Source organism: Camelus dromedarius, chromosome 27, assembly GCF_036321535.1.
Source record: "Camelus dromedarius isolate mCamDro1 chromosome 27, mCamDro1.pat, whole genome shotgun sequence".
In the NCBI taxonomy this organism is placed as follows: Eukaryota; Metazoa; Chordata; class Mammalia; order Artiodactyla; family Camelidae; genus Camelus; species Camelus dromedarius.
The window spans coordinates 23,582,683-23,601,462 of NC_087462.1; the positions used below are offsets into that span (position 1 = coordinate 23,582,683).

The 18,780-nt window shown below is 51.6% G+C and overlaps 1 protein-coding gene and 1 non-coding gene across 2 annotated transcripts; one reads left to right on the forward strand and one right to left on the reverse strand.

Moving 5' to 3' along the window:
• Positions 1 to 136: 136 nt before the first annotated feature.
• MXD3 (MAX dimerization protein 3) lies at positions 137 to 4,807 on the reverse strand. Its single transcript, XM_010992434.3, has 6 exons — positions 4,637 to 4,807; positions 4,261 to 4,366; positions 3,584 to 3,613; positions 3,338 to 3,452; positions 720 to 903; positions 137 to 636 (listed from the first exon to the last, which is right to left on the reverse strand). The coding sequence occupies exons 1-6, from the start codon at positions 4,704 to 4,706 to the stop codon at positions 521 to 523; spliced, it is 621 nt and encodes a 206-aa protein (XP_010990736.2). The 5' UTR covers positions 4,707 to 4,807; the 3' UTR covers positions 137 to 520.
• A 12,644-nt stretch (positions 4,808 to 17,451) lies between these two features.
• On the forward strand, positions 17,452 to 17,523 carry TRNAA-AGC (transfer RNA alanine (anticodon AGC)). The gene has a single exon. It is a non-coding gene; the product is annotated as a tRNA-Ala (tRNA).
• Positions 17,524 to 18,780: the final 1,257 nt, after the last annotated feature.

An 18,780-nucleotide genomic window follows, 5' to 3' on the forward strand; every position in this document is an offset into this window, starting at 1 on the left:
CGTCCTCCGAGCTGTGAGGAGGAAAGCGGCGCGCTGCCCGGCGCGGTGCAGTGTCTGTGGCAGCTACGGATCTCATTTCCTCTCGTTTGTCTGTGGCCGGGAGTTCCCCCATTTTCATCAGCCAAGACTATGCACAGGAAGTTAAGAAAGAGGCTTTTAATGAAAATACTGTACAGTACACAGGGGGCAAAGGCCGGGAGCCCTCATTTAGGAAGGAACGTGAGGGCCCAAGAGGCTTCCTGCCCCCGAGGAAAGCAGACCCAAGTGCCACAAAAAACCAAAGACCGGGAAGGGCAGCCTGGGCCCAAGCTGCCTGCCCTGCAGGGCTCCCGGGAGGCCCGGCACCCCTTCCTAGGAGGGGTGCCGCCAGCGGGGTAGGGGGCGCCCTGTTCCCACACAAGGTCCTTGTAGTCCATTCCAATGGGAGGTGACTCCGAGCAGCCCCGGGGGCTGGGGGACGGCTCCGGCCTGGCGGAGCGGAGGGCAGTCTGAGGGCAGAGGCCACTCTGGGTGACGGGGGTCATAGCCAGGCGCCGGCGCCGTGTGAGTAGCTGTGCTCCTGGCCCGCACTGAAGCCCCGCAGCAGCTCGGCCTCGCCCCCGAACACCAGGCTCTCCACGTCCACCTCCAGCTCCTCTGCGCAGGGAGGGGGCCAGTCAGGAGACCCGGGCCCCTTGGGCCCCCTGGCCCCCTCGGCCCCTCAGCCGCTGGGCACTTACCTTGGTCCGAGTCGGAGCGCTCGGAGGAGAGGCCCGAGGAGTCCAGGCTGTCGGCCCGCGGCCGCTCTCGCTCACCCGGCCCCGCCGGCCCCCGGAGCTGCTCCAGCTGCCGCCGCAGGCTCTGCTGCTTGCTGCGCAGCTTCTCCTTGAGCCGCCGGGCCCGCTGCTCCTGCTCCTCCAGCTTCTGCAGACCCCAGGGGAGCAAGGGGCTGGGGTCAGCTACCTGGGGCTCAGGCCTCGCCCCGACACCACTCGACAGCAGACTAACTGCTCCAGAGAGGGGCTCACTAGATCTGGGCCCCAGAGGGCGGCTCCCACATCCTGCAGGAAGCCGGCCCTCCTGTCCCCTCCAAATGGCCTGAGTCCTGCTAGATGGGGGGTGAGGGGAGGGCACAACCACCTCGAGGACTTCGGGGCCCAGACAAGTGCTGTGAAGGCATGGGGTGTGCTGGTGCCAGGCAGCAGGGACGGGGCGCCTGGCACACCGTGAGTGCACACCAAGGCCCGGGGAGGCGGCCGCTGCAGGTGCCAGCCAATTACTGCCACGTGGAAACAGGCCCAGTGCTGCCAGATCTCCCAATTTTTTAAAAAGAAGCAGGAAAATCAGTTTTTTTTTTTCATGTCAAATATCCTTTTAAGTGATGCCAGCTAATTTAAATTTTTAGAAAGCTACAGACCAATCAAAGCCTACCAGCCTCTAACTCCTCACTGAGACCCTCCCAGGGCCCTGAGGCTTCAGCATTAACCCCGCCCCCACCCCCACGCTGCCGGCCCTGAGCTCCAGGTGCCGCAGGGCCGGGGTTCTCCCACCAGGGCGCTCAGTGGACAGAGCCCACATTCACTCAGCAAGAAGGGGAGAACTGGGTGAGGGGGCGTTCGGACTGGGGGTAGATGGACGGGTAGGAGCGGCCTAAGCAAGGGAGGAGGGAGCATCCAGGCCGAGGGAAACTGGGAAGAGCATCAGAAGCTCAGCTTTTTTGGTGGCGACTGTGGAAAAGACGTGACCAAAAAAGCATGCCAGTGGTAAAGCCCACGTTGTGAAGGGCCTTGAGTTTCACAGGGAGTAAGAAACTGAACCTGTCCTATCAGGAGCCATGAAAGGTTTTCAGCAGGAGGTAGACCTGGACAGATCTATGTGCTGCAAAGAACATTCTAGGGCAAGGTGGAGGACAGCCAGGTGGAAGCAAAACAGGAAGCAGGGAGTCCAGGAGAGGGGTGGCAGGGCTTCAATCCCTAGGTCCTCTGCCCATAGCCAGCCAGCACCCAAGGGCACACATCTTCCCTCTGAGAACCAAACCAGGCGAACTCCATGTGAGAAACTGGAGCCCACTATCCAGCCAGGGTGTGATTCAGCCACAATGAAGGGAACACAAGCACCTATGTGACTGCAGACAGTTCCCACACCACGACGTATTTGCTGCCTGGCACATCCATCTGTCTCTGCCACAGCGCCCTGTGCCTAGAACAGGGTCTGGCAGAGCAGGCGCTCACTAGTTGAAGAAAAGAATGCAAACGAGGGTAGAGCTCAGTGCTAGAGTGCATGCTTAGCATCACAAGGTCCTGGGTTCAAACCCCAGTACCTCCATTAAGAAATAAACTAATTACCTCCTCCCCCCCAAAAAAATTAATAAATACATAAATAAACCTAATTACACCCCACTCCAAAAACAAACAAAAAGAATGCAAGTCAGAAAACCTAGACCTGGGCTCTGAATCTGCCTCTCATCAGCCCAGCTGTGCCTCCATTTCTTCCTCAGTCAAAAGGCCAGGAAAATGCCTCTGTTGGTTCCAAGGTGCATCTAATCCCTACTCTGTGGGGCCGCCTTGTGCTGGAGTCAGCACACTCCACTCCCGTCCACCAGGGGGTGCTGAGCTCAGCCCTGGCAGCAGCAAGGACCCTGGGAGGGTGGGTCACTGGTGTTTTCTCCCAGCTTCCCTCATGTCTCCCAAAGCAGAGTCAGGACAGACCGCCCAGAACAGGAGGCCTTGAAGGCACAGAGGAAGAGTGAGAACCAGTCCTCTGCAGTCCAAGAGACCCTTACTTATGACTCATCCTGTCACAGGCTCTTTTCAACAGCCATGCCCACCCCGTAACAGAGGAGGAAATGAAGTCCAGAGAGGCTATGTGACTTGCCCAGGGTCTCACAGTTGGGATCAAAGTAATTAATAATCTCTGTACATTATGAACATTTATTGTTTAAAGTTTAATTGTTCATAATTGTTCACTGTGCAATGTACAAGAGAACATTTATTGGAAGAACTTTTTTAAAAAAAACTTTTTTGGAGAGGAGGTAATTTGGGTTTTATTTATTTATTTATTTTAACGGCGGTACTGGGAATTGAACCCAGGACTTCGTGCGTGCTAAGTATGCGCTCTACCACTGAGCTATACCTTCCCCCACCGAAGAACTCTCTTAAGCCTCAGGACAATCCTGAGTTATTTTCTGCTTTTCTTCCTACTTAAAAATTTGGAAACTAAAAGCACAGAGAACTGTCCCATGTCACACAGTTTGGCTATGACCTCAGATCTCGCTCCCCAGTTCCACCCAGCCCTTCTCTACTACCCCTCTACATGCATCCTGGCAAGCTGGACCCAGGGCGCCGGGGTAGCACCTTACCTGGATGTGCATCCTGGCCCTGCGCAGAAGGCTCAGTGTGGTGTATCGGACACAATCAGCCCCCAGGGGCATTTGCTGCTTCAGCTGCTCCAGGCACCTCTTCAGCTGGGCCCTCCTGCAGGGGAAGGGGTCTAGAGGGCAGTGCCAGCCCAGGCTTGCTGGCCAGACAGGGGACAGCAGGGAAGAGAAGGCCAAAGGAAGGTGGTTCTTGGGGCCTGGTGCCGTCAGGGCAACGTAAGGACTCACCTACGCTTCTCCAGTTCGTTGTGCACAGACCTGCCAAGCCAGGGAGATAGGGTGAGGGGGGTGTCACTAAATGCCCACACCCTCAATCTCAGGACTCCCAGGGGCTCAAAATTCACTACAAACATGTGCCCCAAACTAGCCCACTCTGGGGAACTTGTGTTGGCCTTAGGGGCCCAAGTCTCCAGGCAGAGATGTTAAGAGGGCCAAATGCTGAGAGAGGCCTTGCCCAGGTGACTGTGGGGTCCAAACGAGGCGCCCAGCAGCAAGCAGGAAGGGTTTCCTGGACACAGGTTCAGCTGAGCCCAGCAACACAAGTTACCCAAAATGGATAGTAGAGGGGGAGGCGCTGAAACTGGGAAGAACAGCATGTGCAAAGGGTTGAGAAGAGGAGAGAATTCCAGACAGCTGTGGGGTAAAGCGAGTGGTCTGAGATGTGGAGTGTAGAAGTGTGAGTGGAAGCAGGCCCCCATTCCAAACACATCAGGGGTACTCAAGAAATAGTCCTTGAACGAAGAGTGTGTTTGAGGTTGGGGAAAAGGCAGGAGGGGTCTGAATGCCTCCAGAGCAGGGTACCTGGTCCAGACGATGCAAGCAACAAGGAGGAAGTGGGCAGTGGAGGGGCCCCAGGAGGGACGGCGCCCATCCCCCCCATCCCCCGCTGCCCCAGCCCTCCTCACCGCCCACTGTCCAGCGCGCCAGGAGCTTGGGGGGATCCCTTCCTCCTCCTGTGGACCGGGCCCGGACTTCGGTGCGGGCACAGAGACGCGTAGCCATGCTCGGCCTCTGCCAGAGAGAGACCCCGCCCGCGTCAGGCTGGGGCTATTCCCAGCGGGCGCCCCTGGCATGGCCCGGCTAGGAAGGGGCTTTCGGCGCCAGGGCCATTTCCCCAACCCCTCCAGCCTCAATGCCCGCGGACCGTTCTCGAGTTGAGGGCGAGGGTGCCCCAGGACTACTGCCCTAAGGCCATGCATCCATCAAGTTGGAAGCCAAGTCCAGCCCAGGCCCGTGTCAGGGAGGTGGCCTCCTGGAGTCTGACCAAGGGTTCTTCCTCACCTCTCTCACGGCGCTCCAGGAACTCGGCTGCCTGCAACAGAACCTGGATGTTGCTCGCCACAGGTTCCATGTCGGCCGACAGCTGGCGGCGGGCAGGCCTGGGGTGCTGGCCCGAAGAGAGGCTGCACCACTTTTGTTACAATGTAACTGACACGGTGCAACAAACACAGGCGCTCGGCCCCGCCCCCTGGGCGCCCCGCCCCGGGACAGCCCAGCTCTTGGCCCCGCCCCCCTGGAACGCACCCGAGAACCGCAGCCCACCCTCCGCGAGCTCGCCCGGCCCCTCGGACTCCGGTAGGGCTGCTAGGGGCGCAGGCTCTAGGCCCGACCCTTGGACGAACTCCCGGCCTGGGGAGGTGCTGCGTTTTGCCTCTTCGTTTAGCAACCCTGCGCGGGTTATTTGGCGTCTCTGGGTCTCAGTTTCCAGTCCCGTGCTGTTGGCGAGAGCCCGGCACACAGAATGGTGCTCCGGGGGCCGGTGAACCCAGGAGGCCCCCGGCTCGGCCGCTGCACGTGGGCGCCGTGGAGGCTGGGCCGGCGGGCGCCCTCGCCCATTCGCCCATTGCCTCCTGCGGCTCACTGTCGTCATTTTCAGGGCGGGGCCTGGGGGGCCTCTGAGGCACTATTGGCTGCGCATGGCTCCGCCCTCTCCCGCCGCTGGTCAACAAGTTCGGGCGGGAAAAGGAGCAGGTTTCAAATTTGAAAACCCGAGCGATGGGGGCGGGGTTGAGAGGGTAATGGGGCTGCAGTGCGCAAGCGCCGGGGGAGGGGGCGCGGATCCCGCTCCTGCGCTCCGGGGTATGTGCCCGCGCCCACTTGCCATCTGCCCCCGTAGCCCCCGCTGGGCCTCAGCTTCCTATTGTGTCGAATGGGAATAGTCTCCCGGCTCCGCCTCCTCAGCTTCAGGGAAGCTGTTGTGGCTACGAAAACGTCAGAAGGGCACCAATTTGAGAACTGGCTTACGAGAAAGTCCTGGGCTCCGGAGCCCGCAGATTTGAGTTCCTCTGCTGTCCCCGCTACTTCTCAGCTGTGTGCCCTCCCTCCTGTGAGCTCGGGAAGCCCTGCGACAGCGCTGCTGAAGGATCAGAGCCCAAGCCTACGCCGAGCGCGGATTGTAGGAGCTGCTGATTTCTCACGGAGCTTCTTCCTCCCACAGAGCCCCTGACTGTCTTACTCAGAGTCCATGAGCCCCTCTTTAACATGACTTTCTAGCCTCCTGAAGAAGCTGCACTGACTTCTGGGGGCAGCACCAGCAGGGGTGATCACACCTGCGGGGGACAGTGACAGTCTAAGGGTGGAGACTAGAAGATGAAAGCAGCTGTTACAGGGCAGAGCATTACTGCCAGGCGTAGTCTGTGACCTGGGAACGGACAGGAGGGAGAAGAAGGAACTAGATTCTTTATAAAAAGATAGTCCTGTGTATAAACACATGGCACATGGTTGTCAGTCCTCAGTTCCTTGGAAAAAGTATGAGTCATTCCCAAGGGAACCACTGACATGCTCAGCCAAGAACTGTTGCCTGGGACTGTCCATCCCTTCACCCACCCATCTGGACTCATCATGAAATATTTGCTGAGCACCTGCTGGACCCCTGGCAATGTGCTGGGCACTGGAGGAGATACAAGGATAGGCAAAACCAGAGCTCCTGCCTCTGCAGAGCTCACAAGTGGGGGTGGGGGGAGACACGAAAATAGTTACTACACAGTAGAGACACACTTTGACAGGTCCTCACAAGAAAGACACAATGTGAGGGCACGTCCTAAAGAGCATTTGACCTAATCAGGGAGGTCAGAGACGGTCTTTTTCTGGGGAAGTGGTGTTATCTATGTGTAGGAGGAATGTAGGAGAATTCCAGACACACGAACAGCAGGTGCAAAGGCCCTGAGGCTGAAAGGAATGTATGAAGCCCCCCCAAAAAAAGGCCAACGTGGCCAGCATAGAGAAATCAAAGAGCATGGTACAGGTTGAAGCTGGCCAGTGGCCTTGACCCAATTCATGGGAGGGCCAAGAACAGGGCTCATCAAACCTCCACCTGCAGTTAGTTGTGTCTGAAAAAAGGAGTCACAAGACTCATGAATGAATTTCCAATTTCATTTCATTCAGGTCAGCACCTGTGCAGCGCAGAAACAAACCTACTGGTCAGATATCTGGGACCAAGGTGGCCAGGCCTTGGACTGGGGGTAGGCTGGGGAGGGATGGGGGTGGTTCTGAAGGAGGAGAGTTCCAGCAGAGGGAAGGAGCTCTTGAAGATCTAGGGCTGCTCCAACTGGAGGCTGTGGAAGTGAGGCAGGGGCTGCGAGGGGGGCTGGAGTAACCACGTTGAGGAGTCTGGTCTTCATTTTAGGAGGGCAGGATTTGAGATAGGGAATAACATGGCCTCAGGCCTCCCATGAATTGGGTCGGGGCCACTGGCCAGAGGAACAGAAAGCAATCCCTTCCGGGAAGCAGGCCAGGAGGGGAAGATAGGGCTCCTGCCTCAGGCCCTTGGATGCCTTTCTGGGCCACTCTGAGAAAATGCTAGTGCTAACTGCGCACAGGCCTGGGCAGAGACCTGCAGTGCCTCTGCCCCCTCCACAGGGACTGGTCTCAGAACCTCTGCCCCAGGCCCCCAGGTCCTGCAGAGTCCAGCCTGCACACTGCGGCCCTGTGGCCTCCCTGCCGGCCCCCCACCCCTCGGCCGTGCTGCCTGCTCTCCACTGCAGTTTCTGTCAGAAACCAGTGTCCTCTGGGTTCCAAGGGACACAGCCCGCATCTGTGCCCTGAGTGGGAGGGGAGGGGGGCCCCCAACTTGCTGCCTCACCCCAGTCAGGACTCCTAGAAGGCAGCTTACAGGGGCCTCAGCCCCAGGCTCACCATCCTCTCCCACCCTATAGACAGGATGCCGGAGGAGATGGTCCTGCTGTTCCCCAGAACCCTTTCACCTCCTTCCCTGCAGGGGAGAGGAGCGGCAGGAGGGGAGGTGGGAGTTGGGGCAGTATTGGAGCCAGGGCCTGGCTCAGACCCTGGACCCCGGCCCAGCCCCCTCCATGTGCTCCCTGCCCCAGTCTCTCCCACTTCACTCATCCTCCCCTCTTCTCAGGAATAGCATTCCTTAGCCACAGAGCTAACCAGGTCGTGTCCCTGCTGAAAGGCCCACCAGGGTCCCCTCGGCCCCCAGGACAAAGCTCAAGCTGGGCTGTGCCCCTCCTCCTGCTGTGTCAGGCAGCACGCCCCACCCTTGCCCCATGCCCTGCTTCTGCGAGCTTGGCTCCAATGTCACATCCTCCAGGAAGTTCCCAGGCCTCCATTCTTCAGGGCATCCTTCTGAAAACAGCACGGACCCAGTGGCCCTGAGGGTCAGCCTCTTCCATCTGACTCCGACCACAGAGGTAGAGGAAGCCAGTGCTGAGAAAGGGACTTAGCTATGCTGTAGTGGGGGAGTGGGGTGGGGGCTCAGGGGGCCTGGGTCTCTGTGCCCACAGGAGGCTGGGAGTTTAGCAATCAACTGACCCCCAAGTTGGAGGCCACGGCTGGAATGCCACCCCCAGGCAGTCAGGGGCTGCACAATGCAGTGATTGACAGTTAGGGAGGCTAGCTGGTCCGTCTGAAATTGCAGGGGATTAAGTCTCAGAAGTGGCTGACAGTCCCAGTTACCCTGGGCGGGGCCACCGGGAAAAGGTGTCTGTAGGACCTGTAGTATGTTCTCTTTATTATTCCTGATGTAGATGGTTTCTCCCCGTCTCTCTCCTGGATAAGTCTTGCTGGGCAATTATCAATTTTATTAACTTTTGCAAAGAATCAATTTTGGATTTCTTCTGCTCCTTTGTTTCTAGTTTCTTAAGATGGAAATGTACATAATTCATTTCACTCCTTTCTTCTTTTCTACACATGGCTTTCACTGTATCCCACAAACTTTGATGGGTGCTAGTTGTGTTCTGTTTTGTTTCTCACTCAGATAGAGTTATTTTGAGAATCTTTCTTTGACCTGAGACCTGTAGGTAATTTGAAATGTTTTCCAAACATTCTAAATATCTGGGAACTTTCTAGATATCTTTTTGTTATTGGTTTGTAATTTAATTCCATGGTGGTCAGAGAATATACTCATGATTTTGACCATCAAGGCTTGTATGATCCATCTTGATGAATGTTTCATATGCACATAAAAGTAACATGTCACATGTAGTGTTCTAAAAATGTCAGATTAAAATGGCTGACTGTGTTGCAAAAAAAAAATTACATCCTTACTGATTTTTTTGTCTGCTAGTTCTACCAATTACTAGGAGACATGTGTTAAAATCTCCAATTTATATGTTGTGAAACGTTAGGCACATGTACATTCATGATTGTTATATCTTCTTGTTGACTTGATTTTGCATTCTGAAATACCCCTCTTTGGCAATCTTCTTTAATACTACTGCAATATTAATATAGTCAAACAGCTCTCTTTTGATTAGTGTTTTCATAGTGTGTTTTTTTCCCATCCTTTTACTTTTTACCTAACAGCATCTTATTATTAACATGTTTTCCTTGCAAATAACATATGATTGGGAGGGTTCCCCCCGACCCTGTGGTCTGATAGTCTCTGCCTTTGACTTGTGTTTAATAAAACTATTTTTACATAGTTGAGTTTAAAGTCTATCATCTTGATTTTTATTTTGCATTTGTCCCATCTGCCCTTTTCCCATTTTCCCTCCTTTCCTGACTTCTTTTGGATTATGAGTCTTTATAAGCATTCCATTGTGTATATAATTGGCTTCTTATCACTACCTCTTTCAAGTGGTCTTTTAAGTGTTCACTCTAAGAACTATAACAATGTGACTTTCAATTATCACAGTCTACTTTGAATTAATATTATACCATTTTAAATGTAAGGTAAGAAACATACACCTTTATGGTGCCACCTACTCTCTCCCATCCTTTTCACTATTGTTGTTATGTATTTTACTTCTGTATGTATTGTTTTTATATATATTTTATTGAAGTGTAGTCAGTTTACATTTTTGTGTCAATTTCTGGTGTACAGCATAGTGCTTCAGTCATACATGAACATACATATATTTGTTTTCATATTTTCAGCATAAGTTACTACAAGATATTGAGTATAGTTCCCTGTGCTATACAGTATGAACTTGCTGTTTATCTGTTTTATATATTGTAGTTAGTATCTGCAAATCTTGAATTCCCAATTTATCCCTTCCCACACCCTTCCCCCGCTGGTAACCATAGTTTGTCTTCTATGTCTATGGGTCTTTTTCTGTTTTATAAATAAGTTCATTTGTCTTTTTTTTTTTTTTAAGATTCCACATATAAGTGATCTCATATGGTATTTTTTTCTTTCTCTTTCTGGCTTACTTCACATAGAATGACGATCTCCAGGTCCATCCATGTTGCTGCAAATGGGATTATTTTATTTTTTTATGGCTGAGTAGTATTCCATTGTATAAATATACCACAGCTTCTTTATCCAGTCCTCAGTTGATGGACATTTAGGCTGTTTCCATGTCTGGCTATTGTAAAAGTGCTGCTATGAGCATTGGGGTGCAGGTGTCTTTTTGAATTAAGGTTTCCTCTGGATATATGCCCAGGAGTGGGATTGCTGGATCACATGGTAAGTCTATTTTTAGTCTTTTGAGGAATCTATTCCCTCTCTCCTCTCTTATTCTGACCCCAGTTTCATGTATGTTTCCCAGCTTGATAATGTATCAGGGTAACTGATGTGGTTAATGTTTTTAGGTGTTTTTGTGTGTGTGTGTGTATCTCTCTGCTTCAGTGTAGATATGTTTTATTTGCTTGTCTTCAAGTTTGCTTATTCTTTCTTCTATAATGTCAAAATTTGGTGTTCAGCCCAGCCATTGTAGTTTTATTTCAGCTATTGTATGTTTCAGATCTAGAATTTCCATTTGGTCCTTTTTTTTTTTTTAAGCTTTCTATATCCCAGAATATCTTACCATCCGATGTGTTAATTTCCAATTTAAATTCCAAGCAATTTTTTGCTGCCATGACAAAGTATTATAACTGAGTGGCTTACAACCACAGAAATGTATTCTCTCACGGTTCTGGAGAAGACGAAAATCCAGGTGCCAGCTGGGTTGCTTCCCTCTGGAGCACCTGTTCCAGGCCCCTCTCTTCACCTCTGGGGGCTGCCAGCATTCTTGGTGGGCCTCGGCTTGCAGATGCATCACTTCAGTGTCTACCTCCATCTTCACAAGGCGTTCTCCCCTGTGTCTCAAACTTCCCTCTTATAAAGAGGACACCAGTCACTGGATTAGGGCCCAGTGTGACCTCATTTTATAACTAGTTCTATCTGTAAAGACACTGTTTCCAACTTGGGTCACATTTGGAGGTTCTGTGTGAACATGAATTTTTGAGGGATGCTATTCAACTCCTTATTCCCCCTTCTTTATCCCAATTATTATTCTTTTCCCATTAATTGTTTTATATACTTATGATAGCTGTACGTCCTTGTCTGCTAATTCCAGTAACTTACTTGTGTGTGTGGAGGGGAGACTTCTAGTGACTCTGTTTTCTCTCTATTGTAAAGCACATTTTCTTGCTTCTCTTCATGTCTTATCATTTTGTGTTGACTCTAGAATATAAAAGTGAGGGGAAGTGTACTGGAGTATAACCATATCAAAGTAAACACTGTTCTGTTTTGTTTATTCTCCTAAGAGTGCAAGTCCTCACCTACCAGGCAGTCAGAGTGAGGGGCTTATCATTCGGATTCCTCTTGAGCTAAGGCTTGTGAGAAGTTTAGCAAACTGTACAGTCAGAAGGAACACAGTCTGCAGCCACAGATCATCATCACTTCTGAGGCCAACCGCAAGTTCAGGGGATCCCCAAAACCAGGGTCGGGGGTGGTAATTTGCTAGGACTCACAGAGCCCACTCAAAGCTATTCTGTTCACTGTATACACTGTATGGTACGGCTTATTACAGGGAAGGGATACAGATTAAAACCAGCCAAGGGAAGGAGCTCATGGGTCTGGGGAAGTATGAAATGTCGGGCTTCCGCTCGCCCGGTATTCAGTTTTGGGGGCCCCATTACATAGGCATGATTGATTGGTTGGCTGATCTCAGTCTCCAGACCAACTGCTACCATTGTGACCCGAAGCCCCACCCTAAATCCCCTGTGTGTGGTCTTTCTGGTGTGACCGGCCCCTACCCTAAGCTGTGGTTGGCACCCACCCTAAATTATGCCTTACTCTCTTCCGAGCCCAAGGCCCCTTGAGGGGGGAACAAAGATACCTCCCAGAAGCTGAGGGCAAAAGCCAGACCCCCTTGGGGGCAAAGTTAAATTCTTTAGGACACGAGCCATCCCTTGCCTTTGGCCAAGACTTTTATTCTTACAGCAAAATGATCCTATTGTCTAACATCTGGAGGGACCACTGTCAGGGTAGGGCTAGACTTAAAGAAACAACTCGTCTGCCCTTACAAAGCCGGTACATCCATTTTCATATTTGGGTACTAATTCGATTATTCAGTTCCCCCCTTGTATCTTATGATAAACTTGTGCAGCACTATTTAGCATAGAAATTAACTGATGACTGGGTAAATCTAGTTCTTTCCCACGCCAGTCACTTTCCACCTGTTTTACTTCCTGAGGGGGCCCTCACTCAGTTTCCCGGTACATCACAGGAAGGCCAGTGTTACCCCCTATCGAAGCGAGGCGGTCGGTATGTCCTGAAAAGCTCTGGCACATGACCAGAGCCCCACTCAGATATTAACAATTAGTCCACTGACGGGAATGTCCCCCCGAGTGACATGTCATTCAGATTTGCGGGCTTCCATTCCTTTTTTTTTTTTTTTTTTAGGCTCCAAAAGCAGGAGTGGTCTCAGCGATGCATCATCACCCTTTCAGGCATCTGGTGTCACTGAGCTCAGAGACAGTAACATCTCACTCTGAGCCTCTCCTGAGGCACCAGTGAATGCTGGATTTCTCTCACGGCATAAACCATTCAGCTACCTTTTCTCCTCCTATTTATACACTAATTTCCCCACTTTGGGAAGGGGTGTTAGGTTCAGCCTCTGTGCTGGTCCAGATTGCCAGGAGCAATACAAGTGCGGTCGCATACCTGCCCTCCCTCAGGCCACTCCCATTCCTGGGGGGTCTGGTTAAACGGGTGCCGAGCTGGTGGGCTGTCCCGAACACTAAGCAATACAGCCGCATCCACTGTCATCCCAATTTTGCCAGATGGGATGAAGGCAAAACCCACTGGGTCAGACCCTTAGGAATCCTGGCATAAAGGTTTAAGGGAGGGGGATGGTATAACTCAGAGTGGTAGAGCGCATGCTTAGCATGCAAGAGGTCCTGGTTCAATCCCCAGTATTTCCTCTAAAAAGTGAATAAATAAATAAACCTAATTACCTCCCTCCTCCACTTAAAAAATATTTTTTAAAAAAGCCTTAAGGAAACTCTTACAGTCTCTTAAGGATCATCCCTGCTTCCTGCACCGGTCAGTTGCAGCCCTGGTCCTGGGACCACTGCATCAGGTAGCACAAAAGAGGATGAGGTGATGTGAGGGAAAAAAAGAGAAAAAAGTAGAGTTATACCAGCATCCTTCCCACCCACTCTTCCCCAAATGCCCCTGCCAAAAAAAGAGGAATCTTTGTAGTGGGGATCATCCCTTGCCCCACCTCCCGTGTTAAGTGTGTTCTTTTAATTGGGTTCATGTATTTATTTTAAGTTTTTTAAATGGAGGTACTGGGGATTGAACCCAGGACCTCATGCATGCTAAGCATGTGCTCTAGCACTGAGTACCCTCGCCGCCCCCACCCCCACCCCCACCCCCCGCTGCTAACTAGCAGTGTGTTCTTGTATAAACTATTCCCATGTTATGAAGGAACACTCCTGGGCACGGCTCTCCCCACTAGAGCATTTCTCCAACGTCACCCAAAGCATTGTGTGTATTTCAAGTTTCAAGATTATTTTATGTCCTTCAGGCACAGAGGAAATCTCAAAGTCCAATAGCAAGCTAGTTAGTACTAATTTTCGCTCCAGTGTGAATTTTCTGGCCCCAGATCCCAGCAGTTGCCACTAGGTGGCACTCACAAGCTTTTGCCATCAACTCCGGTCCGCAAGCCACTTTGGGATGTGATACAGCAAACCAAAGACCTGTATGGGTTCCTGCAGCCTCACTGCTTCCCACTCGCTGTGTCCAGTCCCTGTCGGAGGAAGGGCAGAGTTCCACGCCTCTTGCTTTACAATGCTGGGAGGGGAAGCTCTCCCCAGGCAGGCACAACATCCACCCCCACAATACAGTCCAGGAAAGGAGGTGCAACCACTCCACACAGTCTGTTCAAACCTTCCAGTTTTCACCCAAACCTTTGCCTTTAACTCGCCAGCCACTGCATTCCTATGACCTCCCAATCGAGCTGTACCACCCGCAGGACTTCTTGTACAGATTCTGGCATCACAGTGCACGGGGGTGTCCTATCAAGGAGTTCCAGAAAAGTCTCTCCTGCATCCTCTGACCTTCGCACCCGCTCAAGCTCATGTGGCCTTGGGTCCCCGCAGGGGTCAGTCTGCGGCTTGCTTACGCTGCAGGACCGTTGCCCCAGGTAACTGGAGGTCTCCAGCCATCTTTGCCTTCCAGCTCTTTACATTCCTCCACAGAAGGGTAAATAAAGCAGACTGGTTTAGGGCCCTTCAACACTGGGGCTTTCATCAATCTACAGAACTTCCAAGAATGCTGGATTATAACCTTTGTTTTGATTCCATAAATGTCCGCCTTATTTATCTCATTTCTTAATAATCATTGAAAGACTTCCACACTGCTGGGATGAGTCTCGTCACTCTCCCTTTGTTTCTCCTGTTCCCTTGTGACTCATTCCAGCCGTCATCACTGTCTGTTGTTTCAGCATCACTTTTCCCTTTGACGGTGGCCCTGAGACCAGTGTCTGTGGCTCAGAACAGCTGTGATCCAAGCTTGGCCCAATCTCAGGATCTGTCCCCAGTCCTCTCCTTTGCTTTCATTCTCGCTGTTACAGATAACAGTAACCGACGGAGTGCGTATTTTGCTCATCTCTTGTTAATGTGCATTTCCTTATGCATACAGTGAACCAGTTTCTTGGGAGTGGATTCTATGATTTCTAAATTCCATTATTGACTTTTGCCTCCAGGAACTGATCACAGCGCAGCCGCAGTTCCGTTCCATGGTGAGCACAGGGCCCTCCAGAAGTCAAGGGTTCATCACACCCCACCCTCTCGCCCAGTTGCTAGAGACAGCAGTGACTTGCCTGGCCTGCGAGCACACCTTTCATACTCAAACCAACCAGTCCGGAGCCCACACCACCCCCTCACACTCTTGGTCACCCTGCCCGCTCCCTCATCACAACAGAGCCAGTCACCAGACAATTCGGGACAGCCCCTACATCTCACTGAAATTCTTCCAAGTAGCCAATTCTAAGCATGGTTACTCTGCCTCGCTGTTCCCTCCTGCAGAAATCACAACAAAAGCTCTTGCCCACATCTCCTCCCTCCCTCCTTCTGCCTCTTGACCAACCCTGGTACTTCCCTGTGTGGCCCTTTGTGGCCTGATGTGCCTCCAGTTTCTAGGGAACTGTGAGTATAAACTTCTTCCTTTATGATGGTCACTTCCGTGTCTGTGTGTCTTACTATACCCGATTAAAACAACTCCCGGGGACGCTTACAATAACCCGTGCAGTGCGCAGGGTGGTTACAAACTGCTCTTGGCTTATTAACTGGATCCAACAGGCAGCAGCCATTGCCAGGAAGGCACCGCTGGTTGCTGGTGTGCCTGCCCCTTGTCGGCCGCTGCCTCGTGTTCCTTTCAAAGCTGGATCCTGCAAAGCTGAGTCCTCCCCGACCTGCTGCACGGGCTGCAGGGTCTGCTGTCTGAGATTAAGGCACTCGGCATCTTCTCCATGTAAGTGGAGCACCGAGGACAGAGCGCCTGGGGTATACAGGGAACTGCCACATTATCTTCCCTCCAGGCGAGGAGGAGTGCTGCCCCCGTGAGGCCGCGGGACAAGTCTGGTCCATGGGCTGAGCATCCCTGACCAGAGGTGGGGCCGCCTGGATCACTGACACAAAGTGCCTGGTGTCTGGGATGGTATCTGCTCCCAGGGCACCTGATAAACCATCTCCCCTTTTCCCTCTGAGCCTTGCTGAGTCAAAATTCTGGGCTGTTCTGTGGAGCAGAGGGACAGCACTCCACTGCCCGCCCCCTCCTGTGTCACAGGCCGTTCGTGGGGCCAGTCCCAGGGTGTCCTCCTCAAGGGGCCACGGCACCCACAAACGTCGCCATGTGGGTCACAAAGCTCTGCTCTGCCTGCTTACTGCCATCGCTGTTTGTCCCCTGACCCAGGGGGATGTCAGGGCCCATCCCCGGAGACCAGCGGTTGATTCCCTAGAGTGTCTAGAAGGAGCTCAGCCCTGCTGTCCCCTTGATTTAGCCCAGTGAGATCTCTGGCCTGCAGCGGGGCTGGAACACAGGAGCCACCCACTTCTGGGTGCCGACAGCTTGTCACGCAGACCGTCTGTGAACCTGCTCAAGTCCTTTCTCCCTCAGTCAGTCAGCCGTGGAGGGCTCCCCATGAGGTCACAGGCCTGGACTGAGGGACAGGAGACAACACAGCAGGAGGTGGCAGCGAAGGGGTCTCAGCCACCCTCTCCTGCACCCAATGTGTACCTCTGGACGTGCCCGGGTTCAGTCTCTAATCTGCCACTGCCAGCCTGCTGCTGCTGGGGCACCCAGCCTTACACAGAAGGAAAGCAAGGCCCAGCTCATCACGGGAAACTCGGGCTGTCCCATGGTGAGGCCTTTGACCCAAGCCAGAAGCTGGTGCTCAAAAGGAGAATAGTTGTATGCAAAGGAGGGGATGGATTTGCTCTAAAATCCTGAGGTCTGCGCTGTAATTCTCCTCCTGGTGCCTCCCAGAAGCCCCGCACGGCACTCCTCTTTGCCACAGGCACTGCAGGTCTCTCTGGTTCTGCTGGATCACGAGGCCCCAGAGCTGGAGCTGCCTTTACTGCTGCACAGCCGGCCCCTGCTCTGACCTCCACTCAAAAGCTGCAGCTTTCCAGGTGACTCTCAGTTGGTCAAAGGATAACACACAGACATGGTGTGTGTTGTCTCCCCAGTCTGAAAAGACTCACCCAGGCTCATGCCTCTTTCGTGTGTGTGTGTGTGTGTGTGTGTGTGTGTGTGTGTGTGTGTGTGTGTGTGTGTGGTAGGTGGTAGAAGGTACATTTGTCTTTTATCTTGGAAGAGACATCTTGACATCCTCCAAACCATCAAACTCCCCCAAATCAGGAAGCGGTGGACCCTTGAAGTGTTACAGGGTTTGTTGCTCACCATATGACTTGCGTACATCTTAAGACATCTACTGAATCACCATGCTGTACACCAGAAACTAACACAACATTGTAAATCGACTACTTTAACTATTCAGTTAAAAAATAAAAAATTAAATACAAAAGAAAAGACATCTAAAGTCCTTGCTCCTTCCCATTGAGCAGGTTGATCGGCACGATGTCAGCGTGGAAGATCAGCGTGGTGCTTTATGAGACAGCGGCCAAGTTCCTACGGACAGAGCCCCGGCGCAAGACCCAAGGCGAGAAGTTGGTCCCAGCAGGTGAAAACAAACTGCCTCTGGGGGTCCTCACAAGTGGGTGTGGAGAAAAAGGCATTAGCCTGAGCAGTAGCTATCAGCGAAGAGCCGGGAGCCACGCTGACTTGCTCCTGGGAACAGTCTCCATCTGGGACAGCAACTCCGACTTGAGTCACCACGTGATTCAGGCCAGAGTCATTCTCCAAGTTCCACCTGACCTCTGCACAGTCCAAAGAGCTGGGTTCAATGGGGATGTGATGGGTGGAAGGTATAGCTCAGTGGTAGAGCATGTGCTTAGCATGCACAAGGTCCTGGGTTCAAGCCCCAGTATCTTCATTAAATAAACAAAGAAACCTAATTACCTGCCCCCTCCAAAAAAATTATTTATTTTTTGGAGGGGGGAGGTAATTAGATTATTTATTTATTTAATTATATTAATGCAGGTACTGGGGATTGAACCCACGACCTCGCGCATGCTAAGCATGTGCTCTATCACTGAGCTATACCCTCCCCACCAAAAAAAAGGTTTTTTTTTTAATACAAATAAGTGCGGATGTGATAGATGCCACTGCCCCCTTTAAGGTCTCAGATGATGGCACTGACCTCTGCAATCCCCCCTGGGATGCAGTGTTGTGTCGGGTTCCTATTTTGGTGCAGAGGGGAAGTTTCTGGAGCTTACACTTAGTTTCCTACCACAGTGGCTTTCACTCCACGGGTTGGAGAGCCAGTGCGTGCAAGCATTCGTCCAGTTGCCAGGTACGGCTTTTCGAATTATACCTTCAAGAATTGAAGAAATAGCAATTGATTTTTGACAAGGATACCAAGACACTTCAACAGGAAAAGAACAGTCTTTTCAACAAATGGTGCTGGACAAATGGGGCACATGCAAAACACTGAAGTTGGGCCTCTTCCTTACACCATGCACAAAAATGAACTCAACACACAGATCAGTGGAACAGGATAGAGAGCCCAGAAGTATGTCCATGCAAGTGTGGTCAGGTAATCTATGACAAAGGAGGCAAGAACTCACAGTGGGGAAAAGACAGTCTCTTCAATAAATGGTGCTGGGAAAAGTGAACGGCTACATGTAAAAGAAGGACATTGGACCATTATTTAACACCATATATATATAAACTAATTAAAAATGGATTAAAGACCTAAATGTAGGGCCAGATACTATAAAACTCCTAGAGGAAAACAGAGGCAGAACACTCTGATGTAAATCACAGCAATCTTTTTTTGGATCTGTCTCCTAGACTAATGGAAACAAAACCAAAAAATAAATGAACGGGGCCCAATTAAACTCAAAAAGCTTTTGCACAGCAAAGAAACCATAAACAAACTGAAAAGCCAACCTACGGAATGGAAGAAAATATTTGCAAATGATGTGACCGGCAAGGGATTCATTTGCAAAATATACAAACAGCTCACACAGCTCAATGTCAAAAAAGAACCCAATCAAACAATGGGCAGAAGACCTAAGCAGACATTTCTCCAAAAGACACCCAGATGGCCAACAGGCACATGAAAAGATGCTCAGTATAGCTAACTATTAGAGAAATGCAAATCAAAACTACAATGCGGTATCACCTC

Coding starts and splice junctions, on each gene's coding strand:
- MXD3 (XM_010992434.3), bottom strand. CDS start 4,706: ATGGAACCTGTGGCGAGCAACATCCAGGTTCTGTTGCAGGCAGCCGAG. Junction 4,367..4,636: donor CCTGGAGCGCCGTGAGAGAG/GTGAGGAAGAAC, acceptor TCTCTCTGGCAG/AGGCCGAGCATGGCTACGCG. Junction 3,614..4,260: donor GGCGCGCTGGACAGTGGGCG/GTGAGGAGGGCT, acceptor CTGGCTTGGCAG/GTCTGTGCACAACGAACTGG.